The 21,422-nt window shown below is 41.8% G+C and overlaps 1 protein-coding gene across 6 annotated transcripts in view; it reads right to left on the reverse strand.

Annotated features, from left to right (window-relative positions):
* Positions 1 to 6,763: 6,763 nt before the first annotated feature.
* PBX1 (PBX homeobox 1) overlaps positions 6,764 to 21,422 on the reverse strand; it is a 273,492-nt gene continuing 258,833 nt past the window's right edge. For 5 of the 6 annotated variants that reach the window (XM_087440086.1, XM_087440101.1, XM_087440084.1 and 2 more), the window contains one exon: positions 6,764 to 8,656. In XM_087440086.1, coding sequence (XP_087296212.1) covers positions 8,564 to 8,656 — 93 coding nt within the window. In that variant the 3' untranslated portion in view covers positions 6,764 to 8,563. The remainder of the gene's footprint in view (positions 8,657 to 21,422) is intronic. The other variant, XM_087440106.1, reaches the window with a different exon arrangement.

Genomic DNA, 21,422 nt, shown 5'->3' on the forward strand with positions numbered 1-21,422 from the left:
TGGTACAGGATAAAAATAGGATTAGGAACACCAGACTTAAAGGGAACTGGAAATCGAGACACATCTTAAATACGTATATGAATACCAAGGGGAAGAAGGGAGCCACAAGGAAGGCTGTGAACAGGAGGGGACTGATTTTACATTTTTGAATTTTTCACAAAGATATAAATATTTCAAAGGTCATTCTCCAGGAGAAGAGGCAGAATGCATAGACTGGACTGTTTCCCCCAGGATAGAGGAAGCAGAATGCAAAATTAACGTCCTCTTGGTGGCTTTTTCTCAACACTACAGTTGATACTAATCAACTGGTACTGGAAAGATTGAAATAAAGATTTTCTTTTTACTTTTTCATGTGCTTTCTGTCTTTCCTGCTTCCTGCCCAAACTATCAAATCTCCGTTATGGTCATTCATTAGCAAGAGTCATATGGTACTATAATCTGGGTTCTGGGAGCCTAATTTTGCTCTAGAAGCCCCGGCTTTGCTTGTGTTTTCTAAATTCTGTGGGCAAGACTGATGCTGGGATATGGTTCATATGCCCCCTAAAGTGACTTTTAGAAAAAGTGGGTACTAGAGAGATTCAAGGTTGGATTAATTGAACTTTGGAAGGACCAGAACGGCTACCCTCATTCCAATAGAAAAGGGCTTCACTGCCTTGTCTCTACTTCTGGCAATGGAGTGAGAGCATTCTGGCTGAGAACAAACACGGGAGGAAATCAGGGAAGGCAGAGTTGTAGACTAGCATTTCTTTGAGTTTTAATTTATGAGAGAGAAGAGGATTTTACTTTGAACTTTAATTTCTCTCTGGATGCATATTAGTGGGAGATTCGCATCGAAATGTACTGTAGCACTTGGGGCCTTTTATACTATCAAGAGGTGCTCGTTGACAACTCTGCTGAGCTACACTAGGCAGTGTGGCTGGATATCGTGGCAGAGAGTGAATTTTGGCTTAGGGCACAGTGTAACCTGGATGTTAATGAATGGACCCTTCTGATCTATCCAGGGCCATCTGGGAGGATGAGCTAAGCTCCCTTTTGCATGGGTCCTGGGAGGCTACACAAGGATCATGGTCCTCCAAAGCATGTGGCCCTGGGCATGGCCACTGCCATGACCCTTTAGAACACCTCTTCCCACACCACCACACTGCCCAGAGTGGCCTCGGAAGTTTGCCCAAGGCTAGAAGCCATAGACTGCATCTCACTGGCTCAGTGGTCAGCAAACCCTGTACACTGTCATAGTTTTTATGCAAGGAATGAGAGGGACGTCTCCAAAGAAGAGCCTCAATCCTTGTTCCAGGCCTCTGGTTCAGAGATCCAGGTTAAAACACCCTCCTTGGCTCACCCACTGAATGGTTTCATAAGATTGAGCTCTTGTGCCATCCTCCACGCTGGATGTTTCCATAAGGGAGGCTATAGTCTGGATAGAGTGCTCAGAACATTGGTGTTTTGCTGCATGTCTTTTTGTTTAGGGTGGGAAGTGGGGGATGTCATCAAGGATAAGCATATAGGAATCTACGGTTTGTAGAGGAGGCTGAGCATATCAGATTTTGTGACTTTAAGGCTTTAGACCTCTACTCTCCAAAGTGACTGCTGGCTTTTCTAGGCTGCAATAAACATATGGGAGTACCTCCTGAAGATGGGAACAGGCTGCCTTCAGGGACTACAGCTCTCCCCTCCTGATGACCACAGGCTGGGTGCTGATGCCTGAGTTAAGACAAAAACCAAATCTGAAGAATGTTGGGGAAGGGAGGTGTTTCCCTCCCACTCTCACATTCCCAGAGAGGAGACTTCCGTTTCCTCTCCCTTGAGGGGGTAGTATTGGGTTGAAAAACTCTGGCTCCTGTTGTGACACCTCTCCACCTTCCCCATTGAAGGGTAACAAAGCCAAGTCTGGGATGTTGACTGGAAATGTTTTAACTGGGAGTATGTCCAGCACAGTGAAACAGCCATGTGGGCTTATCTTTGGCTCTTGCTTATTCTTTTGGTCACTAGCTGTGACAGAGATGGCCAACCATCCAAAAAGTTATTGTGCGGCGTTATTGCCAGGAAGTGGATGCCTAGCCAGAGAACATTTTTCTATTCTCCTATCCCCACCTCCTAACCCTTATATTTAGGAATATGAGTGGAAGAAGGGAGGTCTTGGGCAAAGCTTTCAAGAAGTGGTGAGCCGCCTTCCTACTCTCTCCCTTCTGCCAGCTACATGTGGAGGATGATAAATTCCTAGAGTAGAGGAGTCACAATGTGGAAGGAGTTGGATTCCTAAATCACTGCATGGAGTAAACTAGACGGGTAAGTTATGTCCACAGTTCTCCAGGCAACTGGAAAAGGAAGTGGTCTGAGCCTGCCTTGCATACACAAACCTCCCATAAGTGTCTTCCAATGTTTAGATTTGAAGAGGAAACATGAGGCCTCCATTTTGGCCCCTGGAGATGTTCTCCAAAATAACATTAGTAGATAGCCTTATACTTTTGAGGCCATTGGGCCCTTAGCTTGTCCATTAATAAAAATGATCCTTTGATCCTCATTGACTCTCCATTCCTTTGATCTATTTTCTATTAATTGGAATCATAATTGGGATAAGAGGATAAGTTGATACATTCAATACGTAACTGCCTTATGGGGGCTCTGACAGAGCCTCCTGAGAGTTATGGCATGAAAATGAGAAAACAATGCATGCGATGCTCCTAGATAGACAATATGTCAAATGCCAGACAAGAAGTCCTATCCCACTCCATGGATGGAAAGATGGTGTTAAAGGCTGGGACACAGACTTAGGCCTGGAGGGTTGAAATGGTGTTCTGGCCAGAAGACTTTGAGGCACGAAACTCTGTAACAAACTATGACCCCAAAGGTGAGGGGCTCAATGTGAGTGCAGACAAACTAGTAGGAGAGATGCTTACATGAGATGGTAGACGAAACACATGGTAAGTGTGCAAACTTTGTGGAGTGACATCTGGCATACTTCCGAGAGCCTAGTTATTTCTCACCTAGATTCCTTCCCCTGAAACATCTCTTGGGTACCAAAATTTTCCGTATGACCAGATCACAGCAGACAAAGAGAAGGAAAGGAGAACCACTGGGCAAACAGCTGTAACTTAGAAACTTAGAGTTTACTATAGAAAATTTCTCTGGTGTATTTTCTAACTGGTGCTTGGTGGATGGCAGTCAGTCACAGACGGGCAGACAAGATAGGGTGCGCCAACCTATTACTATATATTAGCACAGCTAATATTTGCCCATAAAAGATCCTTCCTATCTCTTCTTTCCCTCTTATTTTGTAGGTTGTAGGTGGTAAGTGGCCCATGAGGTCATTTGCCCCACTGCCACTGTATGTAGACTTTAAAATGATTAGGGCAACAGTTTAAACTCTAATCCACACTAACCCAGCCCTAGTTTGGGGGAAGATAAGTTGCCAGGATGTAAGAAGAAATTTACACAAAATACAAGTATTTTTTTTTTGCAACAAAAGAAACTATTTATTTGGAATATGCATTACCAGTACAAATTAGGAGACTGTAAAACCTACACCGTGTTAGTATCATTAGAGAACACAAAAGTTCAATTGGAATCAAAAGGGACAGAAGCCTGTGCTCTCACAGAAGCAGAAAAGCTTAAACTTTCAAAACCAAAACAGAGCAGAACTTTGCAGGTTTATACTCTGAATAATAAGAAAAGGGGAGGGAGAGCGAGAATAAAACCAACCAAAGGAAAGCACTTCAAAATAATTGAAAACGCCAAAGGAAAGAAAAGAAGTCATTAGAGAGAAAAGGGGGAAAACATTGAATGTTTTATTAATTTTAACAAAAGGAAGAAAAGTTTACAAAAAATAAAAGATTCCAGGAAGCTTTGAGCTAGAGGTTGAAACCATAAGGTGATGTGAAAAGCTCGTCATTATTTTGTTATGAATTAAAAACAAGAGTGCACGTGTTTGGGTAGAAACACTTCCTAAAGGGTTGCTTCACAATTCTGCATTACTTCCTCACTTAGATTCTGGCTGCTTTCTGAACACTTAACCATTTGTTGAATGAAAGATGTTTAAAATAATTTTCTTCCAGATAGTATTGCTTTCTTTTCTCCTATCGCTAATAAAAACATTCCGAACCAAGCCAGTTACAATTTGCTTTACGCAGCTGCCCAAATCAGAGGTTCATAAGAGGTATTCTGTCAGTGAAATCAATCTTAACCTCTCAGCACTATAACGACAGCATTGAATCTGGCTCAATTTCTCACCAACTCTTCTTCCAAAATCAGAACCGAAAGGATCAGCGGGCCGACAGGCCACAGGGATGGCTTCCTGGATCTAGTCTACTTAGCCAATGGTACCCATCACACCACTATCTCCTGTGGGATTCTTCTGGAAGAAAAATCTTCTCTAGTTGAAAGAGGCTTCGTGGAATGTTGTTATTAATCAAGAAGAAAGAAAAGAAAGCATTTTGTGGTGATATTCACAATCAACAGAAATAAAAACCTTTCCCTACAAGATAAAAGGTCCCCTGGACCTATTCCTTGAGTTTTTAACGGGCCAAAAGGAGAACCCAAGTCCCTGACTTTGTTTTTCTCAGGGACTACAGGAATGCCACACACTCTGGAAATGCAGGCGAGCAATGTGATATCAACATGGGCTTTATCTTTGTTCTTGAAGTCAACTGAATTGTGAAGCAAAGGAGAAGTACGAGGAAGCAGCCTACTCTACAAATGTCATCTTTTCACATCACCTCGTATACATATTTAAGGAATAAAAACAGCAATATCATAATCCTGACAATTAAAAAAAGCCCCCCCAATAAACAAACCAAAAATAACACAAAACAAAACATAATTTTTTTTTTATATTTTAAAGAGCAGGAATAAAGTAAAGAAAAGAATTTATTTCTGGGTCTCAAAGTTAATAAACATAATAACGTGTTAGGTTGTACCTATTATGCTTACTATTCCAACCTTTTTTGTTTAGTTTACAAAATGAATTACTGTCACTTTTAAACATTGTGAAACAGGAAATGGATGTGCACAACGACACTTTTCTAGCATTCTTGAACTAATTCACAAATGCAAGAAAATAAAAGAAAAATGGGGGAAATGATGAATGTAGGTAGTTTGGTGTTAAAAACTAATGTGGGAATGATGCGCATTGTCACAGAAAGAAGAGGGGAAATTCCCCATCCTGTTTTGCGTGCTATGAGGGTCATTTTTAAAATTTTTATTATAAACACTATTAAATTCAGACCGCTTTTTTGGTTTTTTTTTTCTTTATCTGAATATACAAGAACATTCATTATCAAATGTTCATCATCAATACTACAAAGAACGAGACACAAGTCGCAAGAAACAATGGAAAATGTTAATAAAGCTGAAAGAATCGTTGAGTATTTTTTTGTTATTTTTTTAAGTTTTTTTTAAATTTGAGTTTCTGTAGTTTTATCTTTTTTGGTATCGAAGTCAGGTTTTTCTGGGCAGAAAAATCAAACTCAGAAGGAAAGAGGGGGGAAAGATATGTGTGAGAAAAGGCAACCAGCAAATAAAGAACCACCACCACAGCAAAATAAAAAATAAATGTAAAGAAGGTGCCACTTGGCAAAAGTACTGCATGGGAGTCAATTCCATGCCAGGGGGAGGAGTTAGAGATGAAAAAGAGGATATGACAAAGAGTTACAAGGTGGGCAAACCCAAGGGCTAGTATCATTTCTCAGAGGAAATTTGCTGCCAGGGAAAATGGAGTGCTCCCACTTCCATTAGAAAATGAAGGAGCCCTGGGCACATTTTGGTGTCTCTAGGATTGACCTAATACGAATTCCCAGGGAGCTGTATTTCCAGAGGCACACTCTTTCCATCCTCATCCTTCTGCTGCCAGTGTTCTCATGCTTTGCTTAATGTGGAGAGATCTTGTGGCCGCCATATTGGATGTGATCGTGGGCATGGAGGGGAGATCGTGGGAGAGGTATTGGATACAACGAGGACGAAGTGAAGTGCTGGGTGGGGAAGATGCTGTGAGAGGTGATAATCAGTGCAAACCACTGCAGGGAGAGAAGCTGCCTGTGCAAATGTAGCACTGCTCTGATCTTTTTCATTAACTTAAAGTGGCAATCTTTCAACCCAAATCTGGAATCATTCTTCCTTGTTTCCAAGAGAACCCTTTTGCGTCTCTTTTGTACTTTGCCCAGTCAGGTGGATGTGATCCAACCATATTCCTGTGTGGGTAGTTTCAATATATCCCTGCCACTAAGACAAAGTTCTGCACTGGTTCTAATCATTACTGAGTTACCACAAAATAGCTCCTTCTAGGAATTCTCTATATCAAGCCCTGTTCTGATTATGGCACAGGTTAGTAGACACAGTCTTTCTACTGCTCTTAGTCTTCAAGGCCAAATATTTACTTTTTGCATTTCCTTCAAATACACATACCCTCCAGTTTCTTAGGTATCCCACCCACCCACCCAACACACACACGGGAGCATTTTCTATTCATTACTGTAGTGCCATGCAGAATTTCCATGACCTTGTTAGCTGGCCATCCTCACCCCTCAAGGTCTTATACCCCTCCCAGAGGCCTCTCAAGCAGAGTAGATATGACAGGGGACTAAGTACTTACAAGGCCACATATTGGATTCAAATACAAACTAAGAGAACCAAGTCCTATTTTTCTAGTTTGGAAGCATATCTCTATTCTAAGAAACCAAACAGACCAAAAGAAACCAAAGAAAAGCAACAACAATACCCCTTCTCTTTGTCATCATGGTGATGACATCACAGTACTGATGGCGACCAGAAGTTAAAACAGGAAAACCATTTATTGTTCCTTCATGGCGAGAACCAGTTTATCTCAGGGACGCTACTTCCCCTGACTTCACATTTACAGATTGGATATGAGCCAGGCATAACAACCCCCATTTTACAGATAAAGAAAATGGAGCACCAGGAGATTTGACCACCTTCCACCTAATCAAGTGACAGAGCTGCCATCTTTATTGCTGGCACAGTTTGCTATGAATAATGTAAGCTCAGGTGACATTAGAGAATAGCTTTCTAGTATATACTCTTCTTTCTTAGATATTCCTAGGAAATAAAAGTCACTATGATGATTTCACTAAAAACATTACCTCCCCTTTCCCCATCACTCTTGGGTCTTCAAATTAAGCTAGCAAAAAGTTCGCTTGAGCCATGTTCTTATACAACTCTCTCCTCTAGAACAAGAATGTGGCGCCATATAACACTTTGGATAACTAATGCAATGTCCCTAATATAAACACAAAAACAAAACAGAACCAAATCCATTATAGACATTGTAAGTTCTGTGAGTGGCTCCCTGAGAGCTCCGGAGGTGGTAGGAACAGGAATAATTTACACTGCAAACCTGGCCTTCATCATGATTCAGTCCTGTGTATGTTGTTGTCGGGCATGCATGCTGGTGGGCCTGCAGGTCCTGGAAGCACCAGGCACATATTGTTTCTCTGTGTCAGTGACCTTCACTCAGAGTTGCTAATTCCCTCTCTTGGGCTCATGAGGCATAATGCTATGGGTACTAATGTGGGTATTTGTATATGGTATGTGACTGACCTTGAGAAAGTGAATGTGTGAGACTATGCATTGCCTACATGTGCAAGTGTGTGTGTGTGTGTGTGTGTGTGTGTGTGTGTGTGAAGGGGTAGTTGAAGGGTTTCAGGATAAAAACCTTCTACTCCTTAGTGATGCGTTCATCACCATGCCTAACTCAGACCCGGTTTTGCAGTAGGTTCTGAACATTGCTTACTAAGTGTCTCATGGTCTCCAAAGACTGTGCCTCTGAAACCAAGAGCTATTATAGGAAGATGAGAAAGCCTCTAAGAATGCTGCCCTTCTTGTTCCTTGTGCCCTCTCCTGCTCCCTGACTTCCTGCCTGGGAATCAACCTAGCGGAGCTGAAACCAGAGAATGTGGCACCTTTAGAAGCCCAGCTATGGCCGTCCCCAATGAATACCTGGGGCTGGGAAGGAAGAGCAGGAAAGTGTTCTAATCAGGATTGTCCCCAGGGAAGGCAGAGCAAGAGGAGACAGGGAGGCCTGAAATGAGTAGGGCAATGTGGCGTATTCCTGCTAAGAGGTAGTGAGAGTAACAAGAGAAACAGAGAAGGATTGCCTGTTACCAAAGGGAGCGAGGGATCCAAGTGAGGTAAATTTGGCTCCTCAAACCACCAGCATGAAAACATACAAACACTTTTATTATTTTCTTTGTATATTTTTCCCCCTTTAAATTCCTCTAATTGTTGAAAATATGCTTCAGCGATGTGATAGAGGGCAGGGACCCAGGGAGTCTAGGACAGAGGGAAAGGGGCAGGGAAGATGACGGACACCAGGCTGACAGCTGGAGGCAGGGAAGGGTGGCTTCTACCCAGAAAAAAAAGGGAAGAGAGTATAAAGAAGTGTCCAGATTGGCTGAAATAGCATCCCAAGGAAGAGAAGAGAAGGAGACTCTTATTGTGTTTGCTGATTGCTTCGACCTCCAGTCTGACCGATTCAGCGTTGGGAGAGAAACCCTCCCTCCTGGCCCTGCCCTGACTGGGGCACAGGGTCAGCCGGGATGCGATTGCTGGGAGATCAGTTGGAGGTATCAGAGTGAACACTGCCAGGGCCTTCTGTAGGGGAGGTCACTGATGAAGGGGTAGTAGCATCCTGCCAACCTCCATTAGCCTAGAAGGGAAAAAGGGAGAGAAGTCAGTCCTCTGAGATTGGGTGGCTGTTTTGAGCAGACAATGACAATAAGGCAACTTGTGTAAAGGGCCTAGCACACTGCCTGGCACATGGGGACACTCATCAAATGGGCAGCTATTTTGTGGTTGATAATATTCCCCCCACCCTCAGATGAGTTTGGATCATCCCAGTGAGCTGCTGGACAGAATATTAACACCTCCCACTTCTCAAAGGCTTTTTAATTCAGTCCAGACCATCAGATGATTACTGCGTGTGCTCTAGCAGAATGACAGCTGCCCTGCAGGCCAAGAGACCCGAGTTCCAGTTCTGACTCTGGCAACGATTAGCTATTGACTCTGGTGAAGCACTTTCACCTCTTTGGCTTTGGGTTCCCCTTTAGAAAAATAAAAAGGTTGGCTCAAATGCTTTCTTTCAGCTCTGGATGTTCCATATGTTATGGGATTCCAAGTACCTGTTCTGTGCAAGGTTCTGTACTAGATGCTCTTGGGTATATAATGATAAGTGAGACACAGTTCCCGTCCTCAAGGAGGGGGATAAGACAAGTACATGAATGAACTAGACTTCAAGGCAGAACCTAATAAATGGAACAGCCCAGTTGTGAAGTTTCAAATGAAGGCAATATCTCCTCTTGCTGGAGCATCAGGAAAGGCTTCAGGGAGGAGGCACTCTTTGAGGGGAGACTTGAAAAGTATAGAGGGTGATTCAGGCAAATAAGACAGGTAAAACAATAATGCCAAGACCATAAGGACTGGACTGCGTGAATATATCTAAAAAGGTGGCGAGACAGGAAGCTACAAGTCTGATCTACACTTGTAGATCATTTTTCTAAGACTCTAAATACAGAAGCATCCAAACAATGGAGTTGTTCTAAAAGGATTTGTTTTAATGACCACCGCTTTCAAAAAATATCCCACCATTAAAATAGTTGAAGAACGATTTGCTACAGTGGTTAATTCATGATTGTTTATACATTTTAAAGGACTGAAATATAAGTGTGCTAAAATGCCTTTTTTTCCCCAATCACTGTGTTCCTTTCGAGTTAACAGACCTCAACTCTGGAACTATTCATGTTGAACAGACCAAGTCTTAGGCATTCCTAGTAAATTATTTCCTATTCTGCTTTCCCCTCGTTTTATTCTCTGAAATATTTGGAGTCCAGGGGGCAGGTGTTGTTATTGTCATTTGGGAGGGACTATAGCTTCCACTCTAGCATAATCCACAGTACTGAGGAGCATGCTAGGCACTTCACAGGTGCTGGCAAATGCCTGTTCACATTTCACTCCTAAGAAAGCAGAGGTGCAAGAGAAAAGCAGGCTTCTGGATTATGACTGAGACAGAACACAGGCTTCCTAACCTTTAAATCAGGCTCCTTTTTCTCTGCCCTTTTCATCCATTTGGCTTTCTTTCTCATTGGCTCACCCAAATGATGCTCCGATTTTCCCAGGAAAGCCAACCTTTCAATTCAAATCAGCTCTCACCAGTTAGTTCAGCAAGAGGATGGGTTTTTTCCCTACCTCACTAAAGAGCAGATCCGGATACCAAGAAGGCAAGGTCATCCCGGGAAATGCCAAGAACACGTCACCTCAATCATGGATCAATGAATAAGTGCTCTCAAGTTCAAATCTCCATCTCATAACCTAGTCAGGTAGCTCCTCCCACTCCCTCTGTCTGCTGGAGGACATTTTCCCTGGTGTTTGTGATAGATTCGAAGGAGAACAAGGAGGGGAAAATGAGAATTATTTCTTTTATAACAGGAGGCTTTTCTATCTTTTTGGGGCCAAGACTCTGCAATGTGCTCAGAATCAAGAACAGAGTTAATTCGATTTCCTAACGTAGGTTGGTCACAGGAGTGACAATATCTTAGCCTTCCTTTCCAACCAAGAACTTGTTTATTCTGGTGCCATTTTAAGCTGATTGGGAATGGTGGTTATAATTATTTTTCCCCAAAGAAAATCTTTTAACGTCATTTATCTTTTCTGATTATAAAAGTAAGATATGCTTACATAATACTCGCACATATAATATTTGCAATTATATATGCAATATAATATTTGGAAAATAGGAAAAGCATAAAAAACAAAATGTACAACACCCATAATCCTACTACTCAAAGATACTCTTAGCATTTTGATATGTCTGTCCTAGTAATTTTCTTATATGTATATGTTTACCAGATAGGTAGATAGAATGATAGATAGGTAAATAAATAAATAGGTGTGTGTGTCTGCGCCTGCTGAGTAGGATGGGATTTTAAGAAAACTTGACAGAGGTTCCTTAAGTACAGTATCATGAGGCATAGAGTAAAGTGCTGGTAAAAGAGAAAAAAGTTATGTATCTTAGAATTGACCTGGTACGAGACAAGCAGGTGAGGAAGCTCTCTGAAAGCAGTTAGCATCCATGTCATAGCACATGGCACAAAGGAGTTTCATTACATCGCTCGCAAATCACCACTATTACTATTATTTAGGCAAGCTACCATTCCATTAAAATAACAAGTGGTGCCAAAAATGAAGTCATTGGTAAAGAAAATGAGCTCTGTGGCGTTTAATTAGAAGGGAATTGGCAAGGCATTGTATATTGACCAGAAGGTTCCAGGAGACTTCTTTCTAAGTCATATCTGGGCTGAAATAAACTCAAACAATAGCCATTTGATGTCTCTCCTTACAAAGTTCTGTTTTCTCAGACCAGTGCGCAAGATGCCAGAGGCAGAGAACTCAAAGATGGTAGAGACAGGAATTAGTTCAAGCTGATATCAAAACCAACATTTTAATTATGTTAGTTGGCCTGGTGAAGAATATATAACATCTTCTATTAAAAATAAAGAAACAAAACAAATCTCTTTAGCTGCCTTTTTTTCACTCCCCCTCCTTCCATAAACACATACACAGACACGCACACTCACTTCAGATTGGGTGACCAACCATCCCAGTCCTCCCAGAACTCAGGGATTTACTGGAATATGGGACTTCCAGTCTCTGGTCACCCTACCCCAGGATATTTCAGCTATGACCTGCCACTTGCTACCAAATTCAGGACACCGCAGCCTACGGGTTTCAAGTCAGATGAATACAAGTACTTTTTAGAATAAGCCTGTCTCACAATGGGAAATGCTGCATAATTCTTTTCCCTGGAGGTGGTTTATACTACGGTATATTGTCTGCTGCTGTTGCTGTTGCTGTTCAAACCTCCACAAGATCAGAAACTGCGAGCAAACCCAACTTAACTGGGTTTCCCGTAAATCACTTCGGCTGCTTCAGCTGTATCATTCCAGCTTTAATGGAGGCCGTTCAGAGGCTGCACTGTCTTGGGAAACAGCTGACCTCGCTTACTGCCACGTTAACCCCGGGGAGCAATTCCTTCCCTCTTCCTCGACTGAGGGTGAATATTAAGTAGGAAACTCCGCCTTTGTGTGTTTATTTATCTCTGGGAGCAGTGAGAGTCGAAGATGGTTTCACTAACAACCGCGTGGGGGTGGTGGGAAATAAGACTTCCGTTTTTATTTTTCTTCTGCACCCCAACTTCCCCCTTCACTCTCCGATGCAAACTATCCTTTATAGTGGAGACACTCACTCTTCAAAATGCTGATGCCCGAGAATGCACTGAGGAGTTACAGGGATGGGAAGGTGAAATCTGCAAAGCCAAATGTGCCCTTCTTATCTCTGAAAACATCCTTAGCGGGACAGTTTGCACCCAGTTCTACAGGTAATTCTGTGGCCCGTGGCCTGGAAAGCAAGATTCGATTTAACATTTAATTCCACCAGGTGAAGCCTAAACCAGCAGCAGGCTCAACCCAGAACCTCACGGAAGAGGAAGCTAAGAGAATATAAAATTAGGACAAACTACAGCAGGTTTCCTAGATAAGAACATCTGGACTTTCACAGCAGAAATTCAAGGTATTTGGGAACAAAAAGTTTCAGGAACAAAAATGACCATTTACTCTATATCCTACTCTAATGAGTTTGGCACATAACTTGATATACACTAAATTTTGCCAGAACCCCATCTAATGGATAAAGCAAAGCATGCCTGTGGGAGGAGGTAGAGAGAGCTGGCCACGGAGCCGAGAATGGCGCAAACGGTGGATGGGAAAACCCGCATGGTTTCTCCCAACAAAACAGAAAACCACAGAATTGCAGCTAAAGCCCTGACTTCTCTCTTCTCTGCCACCCTCCCTGTGCTGGAACAGGGGCCACCTGCCTCTCCCTCGCCGTTGCAAATCCAGTACTGCTGTTAGCCCAGAGCAGCGGCTGCTGGGCTGAGTCCCATCCTCCTCTTCCCGCTCCTCCTCTGAGCTTACCTTAGCAGCACACGGTTGATGCAGAGAATTCATCACCTGATGTGACAGCCCGAGTGAGCCTGGCACTAAGAAACTCTCATTTGCAACCCAGAAATACGCTGAGGTGCCACAAACCGGCTGATGTCAGCACGGAGTTGAGCTGGATCTGCATATGGGCCAGATGCCATTACCAGAGGTGCCTTCAGTGTGGGTGGGAGGTGTACGTGCTCCAGGCCCTCAATCACCCAGGCACTCGTTGGGCCGGCCAGGAACAAAGAAACATGGATGCATCCTCTCTCCCTCTCTTTGCACACACACATGCATATACACACACAGCCACTATTTATCAGGGGAGACAACAGCTCACCCAGTGGAGTCACGCCCTAGATCCACCATTTTTCCATTAAGACAGAAGAACTATGTTTTCCTGGTATGCATATTCTTTTCCCAAGATTATACAGCAAGCACTCACCAAGACATGCTCTGGGGCAAAAAGATGCTATTGGAAAGTCCCCTCAGAGACAAAATATTCAAAATTTCCCTGGGAAATTTTATAACGGTAAACAGATCTCTAGCGGCCACCAGAATGATCTTTCAAAAATGTAGCTTTGATCATGTCATCTCTCCGTTTAAGCCTTCAATGGCTTCCTATTGGCCTCAAGATGAGTTCAATGTCCTCATCAGGCTTACAATGTCCTTAACCTTGCTGACTCTCCAACTCAATGCTCGTGTTTAAAACTTCAAGCATATCAGGCTACTTAGAAATTCCCATAACAGAGCTGCCATTTCATGCCTACTTCTTTCCCCTTGAATACAGTGCCTTACTCATCCAATTACACGCCACTCACACCTTGGTTGTTTTTCAAGATTGAATGGAAGTATCCTCGCACTCCTACTTGCCCCTGGCAATGTCTCGTCCTCCTGCAGGTCCCCCGGTTCTCTGTACATCCCTCTATCACAGCACCTGTGCATTCACTCTTTCACATGTCTGTCTCACCTACCAGACCATGAAAGCAGGGATGTGGAACATATCTTTGATTCCAAAGTGCCTACTATAGTGCCCGACACAGCATAGATTTCAATAAATATCCCTCGGAGGGACATATGAAGAAGCAAGCAAGCATTTAGCGGCACTGTAACATCCATCCTCCATTGTGGGTGTGGAGAGATATACAGTATCAGGTCCAAACCTCCACAATTCAGACTGACTATATGTAAACAGCTGTGTACACCTAAAAAATATTCAAGAGATAGAGCAGAGGCAGTGCCAGGTTCCAGGGTAACTTTTACATCTAGGAAGTAAACTTTTCTCATACTAAGTAAGCATCAAGGAGATTTGGTACTTCATAGCTTATCCCAAACAAGTAACTATGATTAAATTTATATTGTTATGTTTTGTTCTTAGGGAAAATAGGTGAGAAAAACATTGGATCCTGCCTGTTGCAGCTCCACAGTTTAGCATACCATCTCAACAAGGAATGTTCTCCATAGGGCACAAGAAGGAAGATATCCCACCCTGCATGTGGAATAGTCTCCTAGTCACCACCTCAGGCACAGTGGGAATCACAAAAATGTACAGAACAGACATAGTCCCTACATGGCCTGTAGGGTCTCTGTCCATCTTTACTCTCTCCAGGCTGAGATCCACATGCAGATTCAGCCTCCACTTAGGATCTGGGAATGGAGTTGCCAGATAAAATATAGGACACCCAGTTAAATTTGAATTTTAGATAAACAACAAATATTGTTTTAGTGTAAGTATGTCCCACGCAGTATTTTTATTTGCTAACTCTGGGCAACCCTATCTGGGAATAATATGTATTCTCAGCCAAAAGACTCTTATTTTGCCCTAGTTTGGTACCATAGCTAACTCAGGATTAATTTGGCTGCATCTGTATCTTTGTACAGGAACCGCTTCCTTGTGGCTGAGACCATATCTACCAAGTCTATGCCTAGCTTCTGCTTAATTTCCTGTTTGTCACAGTTCATTTAAGACTGAGGTAGTGCCTTGCTCTTGCAACTGGGATCCTGCTCTGGAAACTCAGCTCATCGACTACTACTTGCCTTCACATTTCCCCGAAGTCAGTCCTCTGCCTGGACTAGCCCATGCTGCTGGCTCTAGGACTGCTGGTCCCCTGCCTGCTGGGGCTATCCTCTCTGGATGCCACCTACCACTAGGTCAGTCCTTGGTGACCTTACATTCAAGTCTCACCATCACATCCATTTCTAGTCTGGCTCCCACCACAGCCTCTTGAGCCCAGAGATCGTGCCGTGAAGGTGTCTATGTTAAGAAAGATCAGCAGTGCAATCAGCCACTCTGGAAGAGAACAGATACCCTTGCTAACCGAGACTTTAGTGGTATAAACTGCTGTGAAGCAATGATAGATTTCCCATTGCCAAAGTGAGATTTTGTTGTACTCTATAGGGAAGTCACATGAGAGGTTGTTTGCCTTTGCCTGCCCCTCTCCTCTGGTCTCTAGGAATCCATGTCATCTTTTAGGCCCAGCTTGAGAGCACCCTCCTTCCTGCAAGTTTCTTCAAGGCATACTATCAACCACTTCTCCAAATTCCAGTACCATTGACTTTCTGACCCTTCATTTTGACATTTAACCATGTTCAGCTCTTATTTATTTAAATATCCATGTAAGCATCATATCATATTCATTGTAATCATTTAATTCTAAATTCCACAAATATGTATTCAGTGCCTACCTTGTGCTATGTACTGGGCATACAATGGTAGATAAGACAAATTTTTTAAAAATCTGGTGCCTGCTCTCATGGAGCTTACTGTCTTGTGGGAAACAGACATTCGATAAATCATCAAATGAATAAATGTAGATTCTAGATGGTAATAAGTGCTATGAGAGAGTATAATAGGGACCTCATTGAGGTCGGGGCTTCTGGAAAGTCAGCCTAAGGGTGAACGAAAAATAGACAAGTACAAAGTAGGGCAAAGAGCCCTCTAGGCAGAAGGAGAGACCTGTCCAAAGGCTCCGAGGGACTGAAAAGGGCAGAAAGAATGGAACATAGGAGCAGAGCGGCGATTGCAGCAAGATGGGGCTGCAGAGTGGGAGGGCTCGATCATGCCAAGGTTCGCAGGCCACATGAAGGGCTTTGATTTTTATCCTCAATGAGATGATAAACCACTCAACCACAAGCCACCAGAGGACAAGAATCATGTCTGATAGAGCAGCTGCTCAATTAAGTACTTGAACAAGTAGAGAAATGAATGCTTTGAAAGTTTCCCTTGGTGCCCTGCCCCTGTGAATACAAGACCGTCTGACTGCTGGTGTCCATCATAACTGTGTAGTTATGCATGAACCATAAATCTCTTACTTTGGTTGACGCATATACAACGGTATATAAACCCAGTGTGAACTTCTATTCTTACTTCTCAGGCCAGGAAGCTAGGACTCAGAAACTACCATTTGCCAAACTTAGTCCCCACTATATGCCACTGCTTTTGGACATTTCAAGTTTCAAAAGCTTGGCTGTGTGACAGTGTGTGGGCACTACATGCAGAGCATGGCTGCTACTGATGCTCAGGGCTGAAGGCAGATGACTCATGCTCTGCACTTCACCACCAGGGAAACTTTGTGCTGTTTATTACGATGCTAGAACCTATGAACCACAAGACCAGCCTCAGAAAAGTCTTTCAGGGGATTCTGATACCTTCCACTCCGTTTTTTTGTTTTTTTGTTTTTTTTTGATGGGAAAGATTCGCCCTGAGATAACATCTGTTGCCAATCTTCTTCTCTCTCTCTTTTTTTTTTTAACTCTCCAAAGCCCCAGTACATAGTTGTATATTCTAGTTGTAAGTCCTTCTAGTTCTTCTACGTGAGCTGCTGCCACAGCACGGCTACTGACAGATGAGTGGTGTGGTTCTGTGCCCGGGGAACCAAAGCCAGGCTGCCAAAGCAGAACATGCTGGATTTTAACCACACTGAACTTTAATCACTAGGCCATCATGGCTGGCTCCTGATACCTTCCATGCTTAAGCTTCAATCCACCTCAGCAAACTTGGTTTTGGACAAGACACACTCTACTCCTCTGGGGTTGTACTTCTGAGGCACTACTATGTGTAGCGCCATCTTGCCAGTTAATAGGGTTTATCTTACACTGGCAGTGCAAAGTCCTGGTAGAGTAAGATGATAAACCTGGTCCATGTACACTTGGTATAAATATGAACTCCCTTATTACAAGTCACTATCTCCAACTTTATCCAGAACGCATTCTAACTGCTGTTTAAGGCTGCTCAGTCAAAATCCAACTGCAAGACTCTCTCAGTTGCAACACCATCAGAGTGTGCCATCCTGCCAGCATCCAGCGCCACATGATTGAAGTGCACATGTAGGTCAATTCTGAGATCAAGATCTATTTTGGCACCTTCATAGCTTCATCCTTTTCTAATTCATCTGTTGTGAAGGCACAGAATTAACACTGCCACGTAAGGGACCTGAGACACAGAGGCTGGTTTTGGTTGAACCTTTCATAGCTCACACAGCATATGAAGTAGTGTACATTTTCAGGTTTAGGGCTGGGTTGCTTTCTTATTTCTGTTAAAAGTGAAAATAGGACAGTTACACATAATATTTCCATGTCCCACAGACTTCTGGGGTCCTTAGGTTAAATGCAAATACAGGAAGTTAAAACTTAGAATTTGTATTATTTAACTTTTCAGAGGCAAAGAAAAATAAGCTCAACTTGATTTAGCTAAATAGAGGTGTTTTAGTGCAGAAAACTATTTATATCTGGATAAACATCCTCTACACTCAGACCAGCATAAACCAAAACACATCCACACTTATACACATCCACACACAGTGTATAAAAACATGCATAATTTCCACATACTTTATCGTATTTACGTAGAGCTAATACACGTTCAGAAAATACAGCACCCAAAGAATGTACACACACACACACACACACACACACACACACAGATGCTGCTTATACAGGAAAAGAGTAGTTGTATAGGACAACAGACAATTATATTTACTCATATAGCCAAATCTGGGTATTTAAGCAAATGGCATTTTTTTTTTACTCTCAATATAAATTATCTGATTGGCTCATTCTATACAGAGCCAAATTCTTCATTTTATTTTTATAACCTTTGATTTTACCTTGGCTTTGTTGAAAGGCTATTATTTATGCAGGGCACACACAGAGATTGTACACACACCTTAACGATGAACAGTGGCTCTACACAGAACACACACACACAACTTGTGGTGTAAACCTTCAGGCTATTTACCATCGCACAGGAAGCTAAAGCCCCTTCCACTTTTCTGACCATCCAAGAGAGAGCAATTACCCCAGATTATCAGACCAACAATGACATGCCGCGTAAAGAGAGACACTGAGCCAACTCCGCATCCCAAAGACTGGCATATTCAAGTACACTTAGGACATTAATAGCAATTTACGTGCCATCACTGAGACAAAGCCACAAAGGCTCCGTTGGCAGCCTCTTATTTTGAAGCCTATTATTTGTGGGAGTTACAGGCTATAATCACAACAGAAACTTTCAAAACCCTTATCTTCCGTGACGCACCAAATCTATTTCAGAGCCATAATTGCTATGTCACCGGAGAGTTTGCTGCTTAATGCACTCAAATGCCATTTAGTGTTTGCAGGGTCATTACAGCTAACAGAACAGGCGGGGGGGGATATAGTGGGATGCTGTGGGAGAAATGCAGATGGAGAATGTTGAGGGGAATGTGCTAGAATGGGGTGCTAGCCTCCATTGTGCCTAATTTATTTATGAGAGGATACTGTTGTTCCGAGAATTCTATTTACTGACGAAATGGAAGCAAGTGCTTGAAAACTATCTATGTACTCAAAAGAATTCTGAATTCATTTGACACCACCCCAGAGATCTTCAGTGGATGCTGGGCGATACCCTCTTTTATTCTGGGATTCTCATCCAAGCAGAGGAGGGGGTTGACTTTTTAAATTTTTATTTTTTTCCTTTTAGATTGTCCCAGAAATCTCTGCATTGGAAATCCTCCAGCTGTGCTGTGGGCTCGGGAGTCTGACTTGGCTTTTCTGTAAATGTTCTGCTACAGAATGAGAAGGGCAGAGGGGAATGATGGTGAGATGTCAAAATTCAATAACCTAAAAGAATGTGCTACCTTATAGATGGTAAAAGAAGATACAAGGAGACTGACAGAGCATCCAAAATACGAGAAAACATCTAGTCACTCAAAAGACCATTTTCTAGACCAAAGTCTAGCTAAGGCTACAGGAAAGCTTTTTAAATATATGTAGATTTATTTCTTCAATCTGGCTATAAATTGGCCAAGGACTTATTTGGCAAATCCTAATACTTAGGGTAATACTAGGCATAGGGTAAATCTTTAAGGAAATTTTTGACTGACTAATGTATCTCTTGGTTCTTTTAGAAAACATTTAGGTTCTATTTTGTACCTCTGAGTTTTTTCATAGACTAGAAATATAGAAAATGTCACTAGTCTAACTCAGATTGCAAGGTTAATTTTTTCTTTTTTAAGATCATTACCAGTATCACTTATAGATCTGTCTTTAGTGTTCCTAGGATAGCAATCCAGCTTTTATGCTAAAGAACTTCCCACAGAAACAGACAGAATGAGACGTGGGGCCTTATTCCACATGAGCCCTCCTCCATTCAGAAATAGAGTTTTCTCTATTTTCTAAATATTGGCCAAATGTGGAAAAGAATAATATCCTTATTGTGTAAGAGTTTGTAGACGTCAATAAGAAAAAGAAGAACCTTTCAAGAATACATATAAAAGACTAATAAACATGTGAAAAATGGTCAATCTTATTAGTAATCAAAGAGATACAAATTAAATTAAAATAAAAATGAGATGGCATTTTACAGTTTGATAATTGACAGAGACTGAAACACTGCTAAGACCTTACTATTAAGGGTACGAGGAAATGGGAATGATCATAAACTGCTGGTGAGAACCATAAATTAATAAAAGTTTCCAGGAAAAAAGTCTACATCACAAAGGCCTGAGATTTCATCATCTCCTTTGATCCAGCAACTCCATTTCTAGGAATCTATTCAAGGAAATAATAGAAAATATGTACTGAATTTTCTGTACTATGATGTTTACCACAGTGTTATTAAGAATAGTAAAAAAAAAAAAAAAAGAAAACAGCTTAAATGTTCCCCAGTAGAGATTGATTAAATAAATTATGGACTTTCCCTATGACAGGCTCCTATGCAGTTATTAAAGTTATGTTTGAGAAGAATGTTTAATAATATGGAAAATATTCATAATATATTTTTAGTAAAATAAGTAGGTTACAAAAGGATATGTTCGATATGATCATAACTTTTCTACACCCACACAAAACACACTTACACACAAAATGCGAGAAGTCTGCAGAGCAAAAAATTAACAGTAACTTGCTTCTCTGTGATTTTCCTGCATTCTCCAAATTTTCTACATTAAATATTCATTTGTAATCAGAAAAAAAAAAGTAAATGTAAAATTTAAACAAAGCATAGGAAGGAAAGCCCACATCTAATTTAGGTCTTTGTCTTGTGTGTTTGAAAGATCTTAGCCAACCTCTAGAGCTCACTGGAAAAGAGAGAAAATGCAATTAATGGTCAAATACAGGTCTGAGGAAGAAAGATGGAGGGATTCTTTTGCCTAGCAAAGAGAAAGTTATCAAGTGATTTCCTGACTCTCTTCAAAATACAATTACCTGTGAAGAGTGTTATTCAGTTGTTTTTCCCTTTCTACAAAAAATAGGGTCAAAAAAAACCAGGCTAAACATTTCAATCAGCTTAGACAAGACGCGAATTGCTTGAGAAGAGGCACTAGATCTACGTTTTATTTTCCCTGCCCTAAAGCCCAACACAACACTGGTTATTAATAGATTCTAAGAAAATGCCTACTGATCAAATACACTCATTCATCAAATGAGTGAATGAATGAATGAATGAATGAATGAATGAATTGTGGATCAAGGTCAAGTTCCCAGAGACAACACCTGCCCTAGAAAAAAGTATGGTGAAGAGAAGAAACAGCAATAGCTATCTGGTCTCTGAATATATACCCATAAAAGATTTCTCACGTAAGTTGGAAGAAAATAGGGTACAAGGTATAGATAAGTTGGAGGTAAAAGATGGGTACCAGGCTCTGATAAATAGAAAGAAAAAAGCCATTCTCTTGTGGGAAAGCCTCTCTGGATAACAGAAACAAAATCCATATGTTTATGGGGATTTCAGGCAGGCAGAAATTCCAGCGACAAGTCTGGTTGCTGGTTTAAAAAAAAAAGAAAGGAAGGAAAAACTTCTTGATAACAGGTTCAAGTAGGCTCACTTCAAAAAGCATACATTAAGCACCTACTATGTACCAGGCCCGAAATGAAGGCTGGGATACAAACCTAGGATCCTTCTTTTCAGAAACCTAGGGCCTAGAGAGGAAGTAAAGTAAAGAATCAGAGAACGCCCATTCCAAC

This window comes from Ceratotherium simum, chromosome 2, assembly GCF_057802395.1.
Source record: "Ceratotherium simum simum isolate JZ-2026a chromosome 2, ASM5780239v1, whole genome shotgun sequence".
Classification (NCBI taxonomy): Eukaryota; Metazoa; Chordata; class Mammalia; order Perissodactyla; family Rhinocerotidae; genus Ceratotherium; species Ceratotherium simum.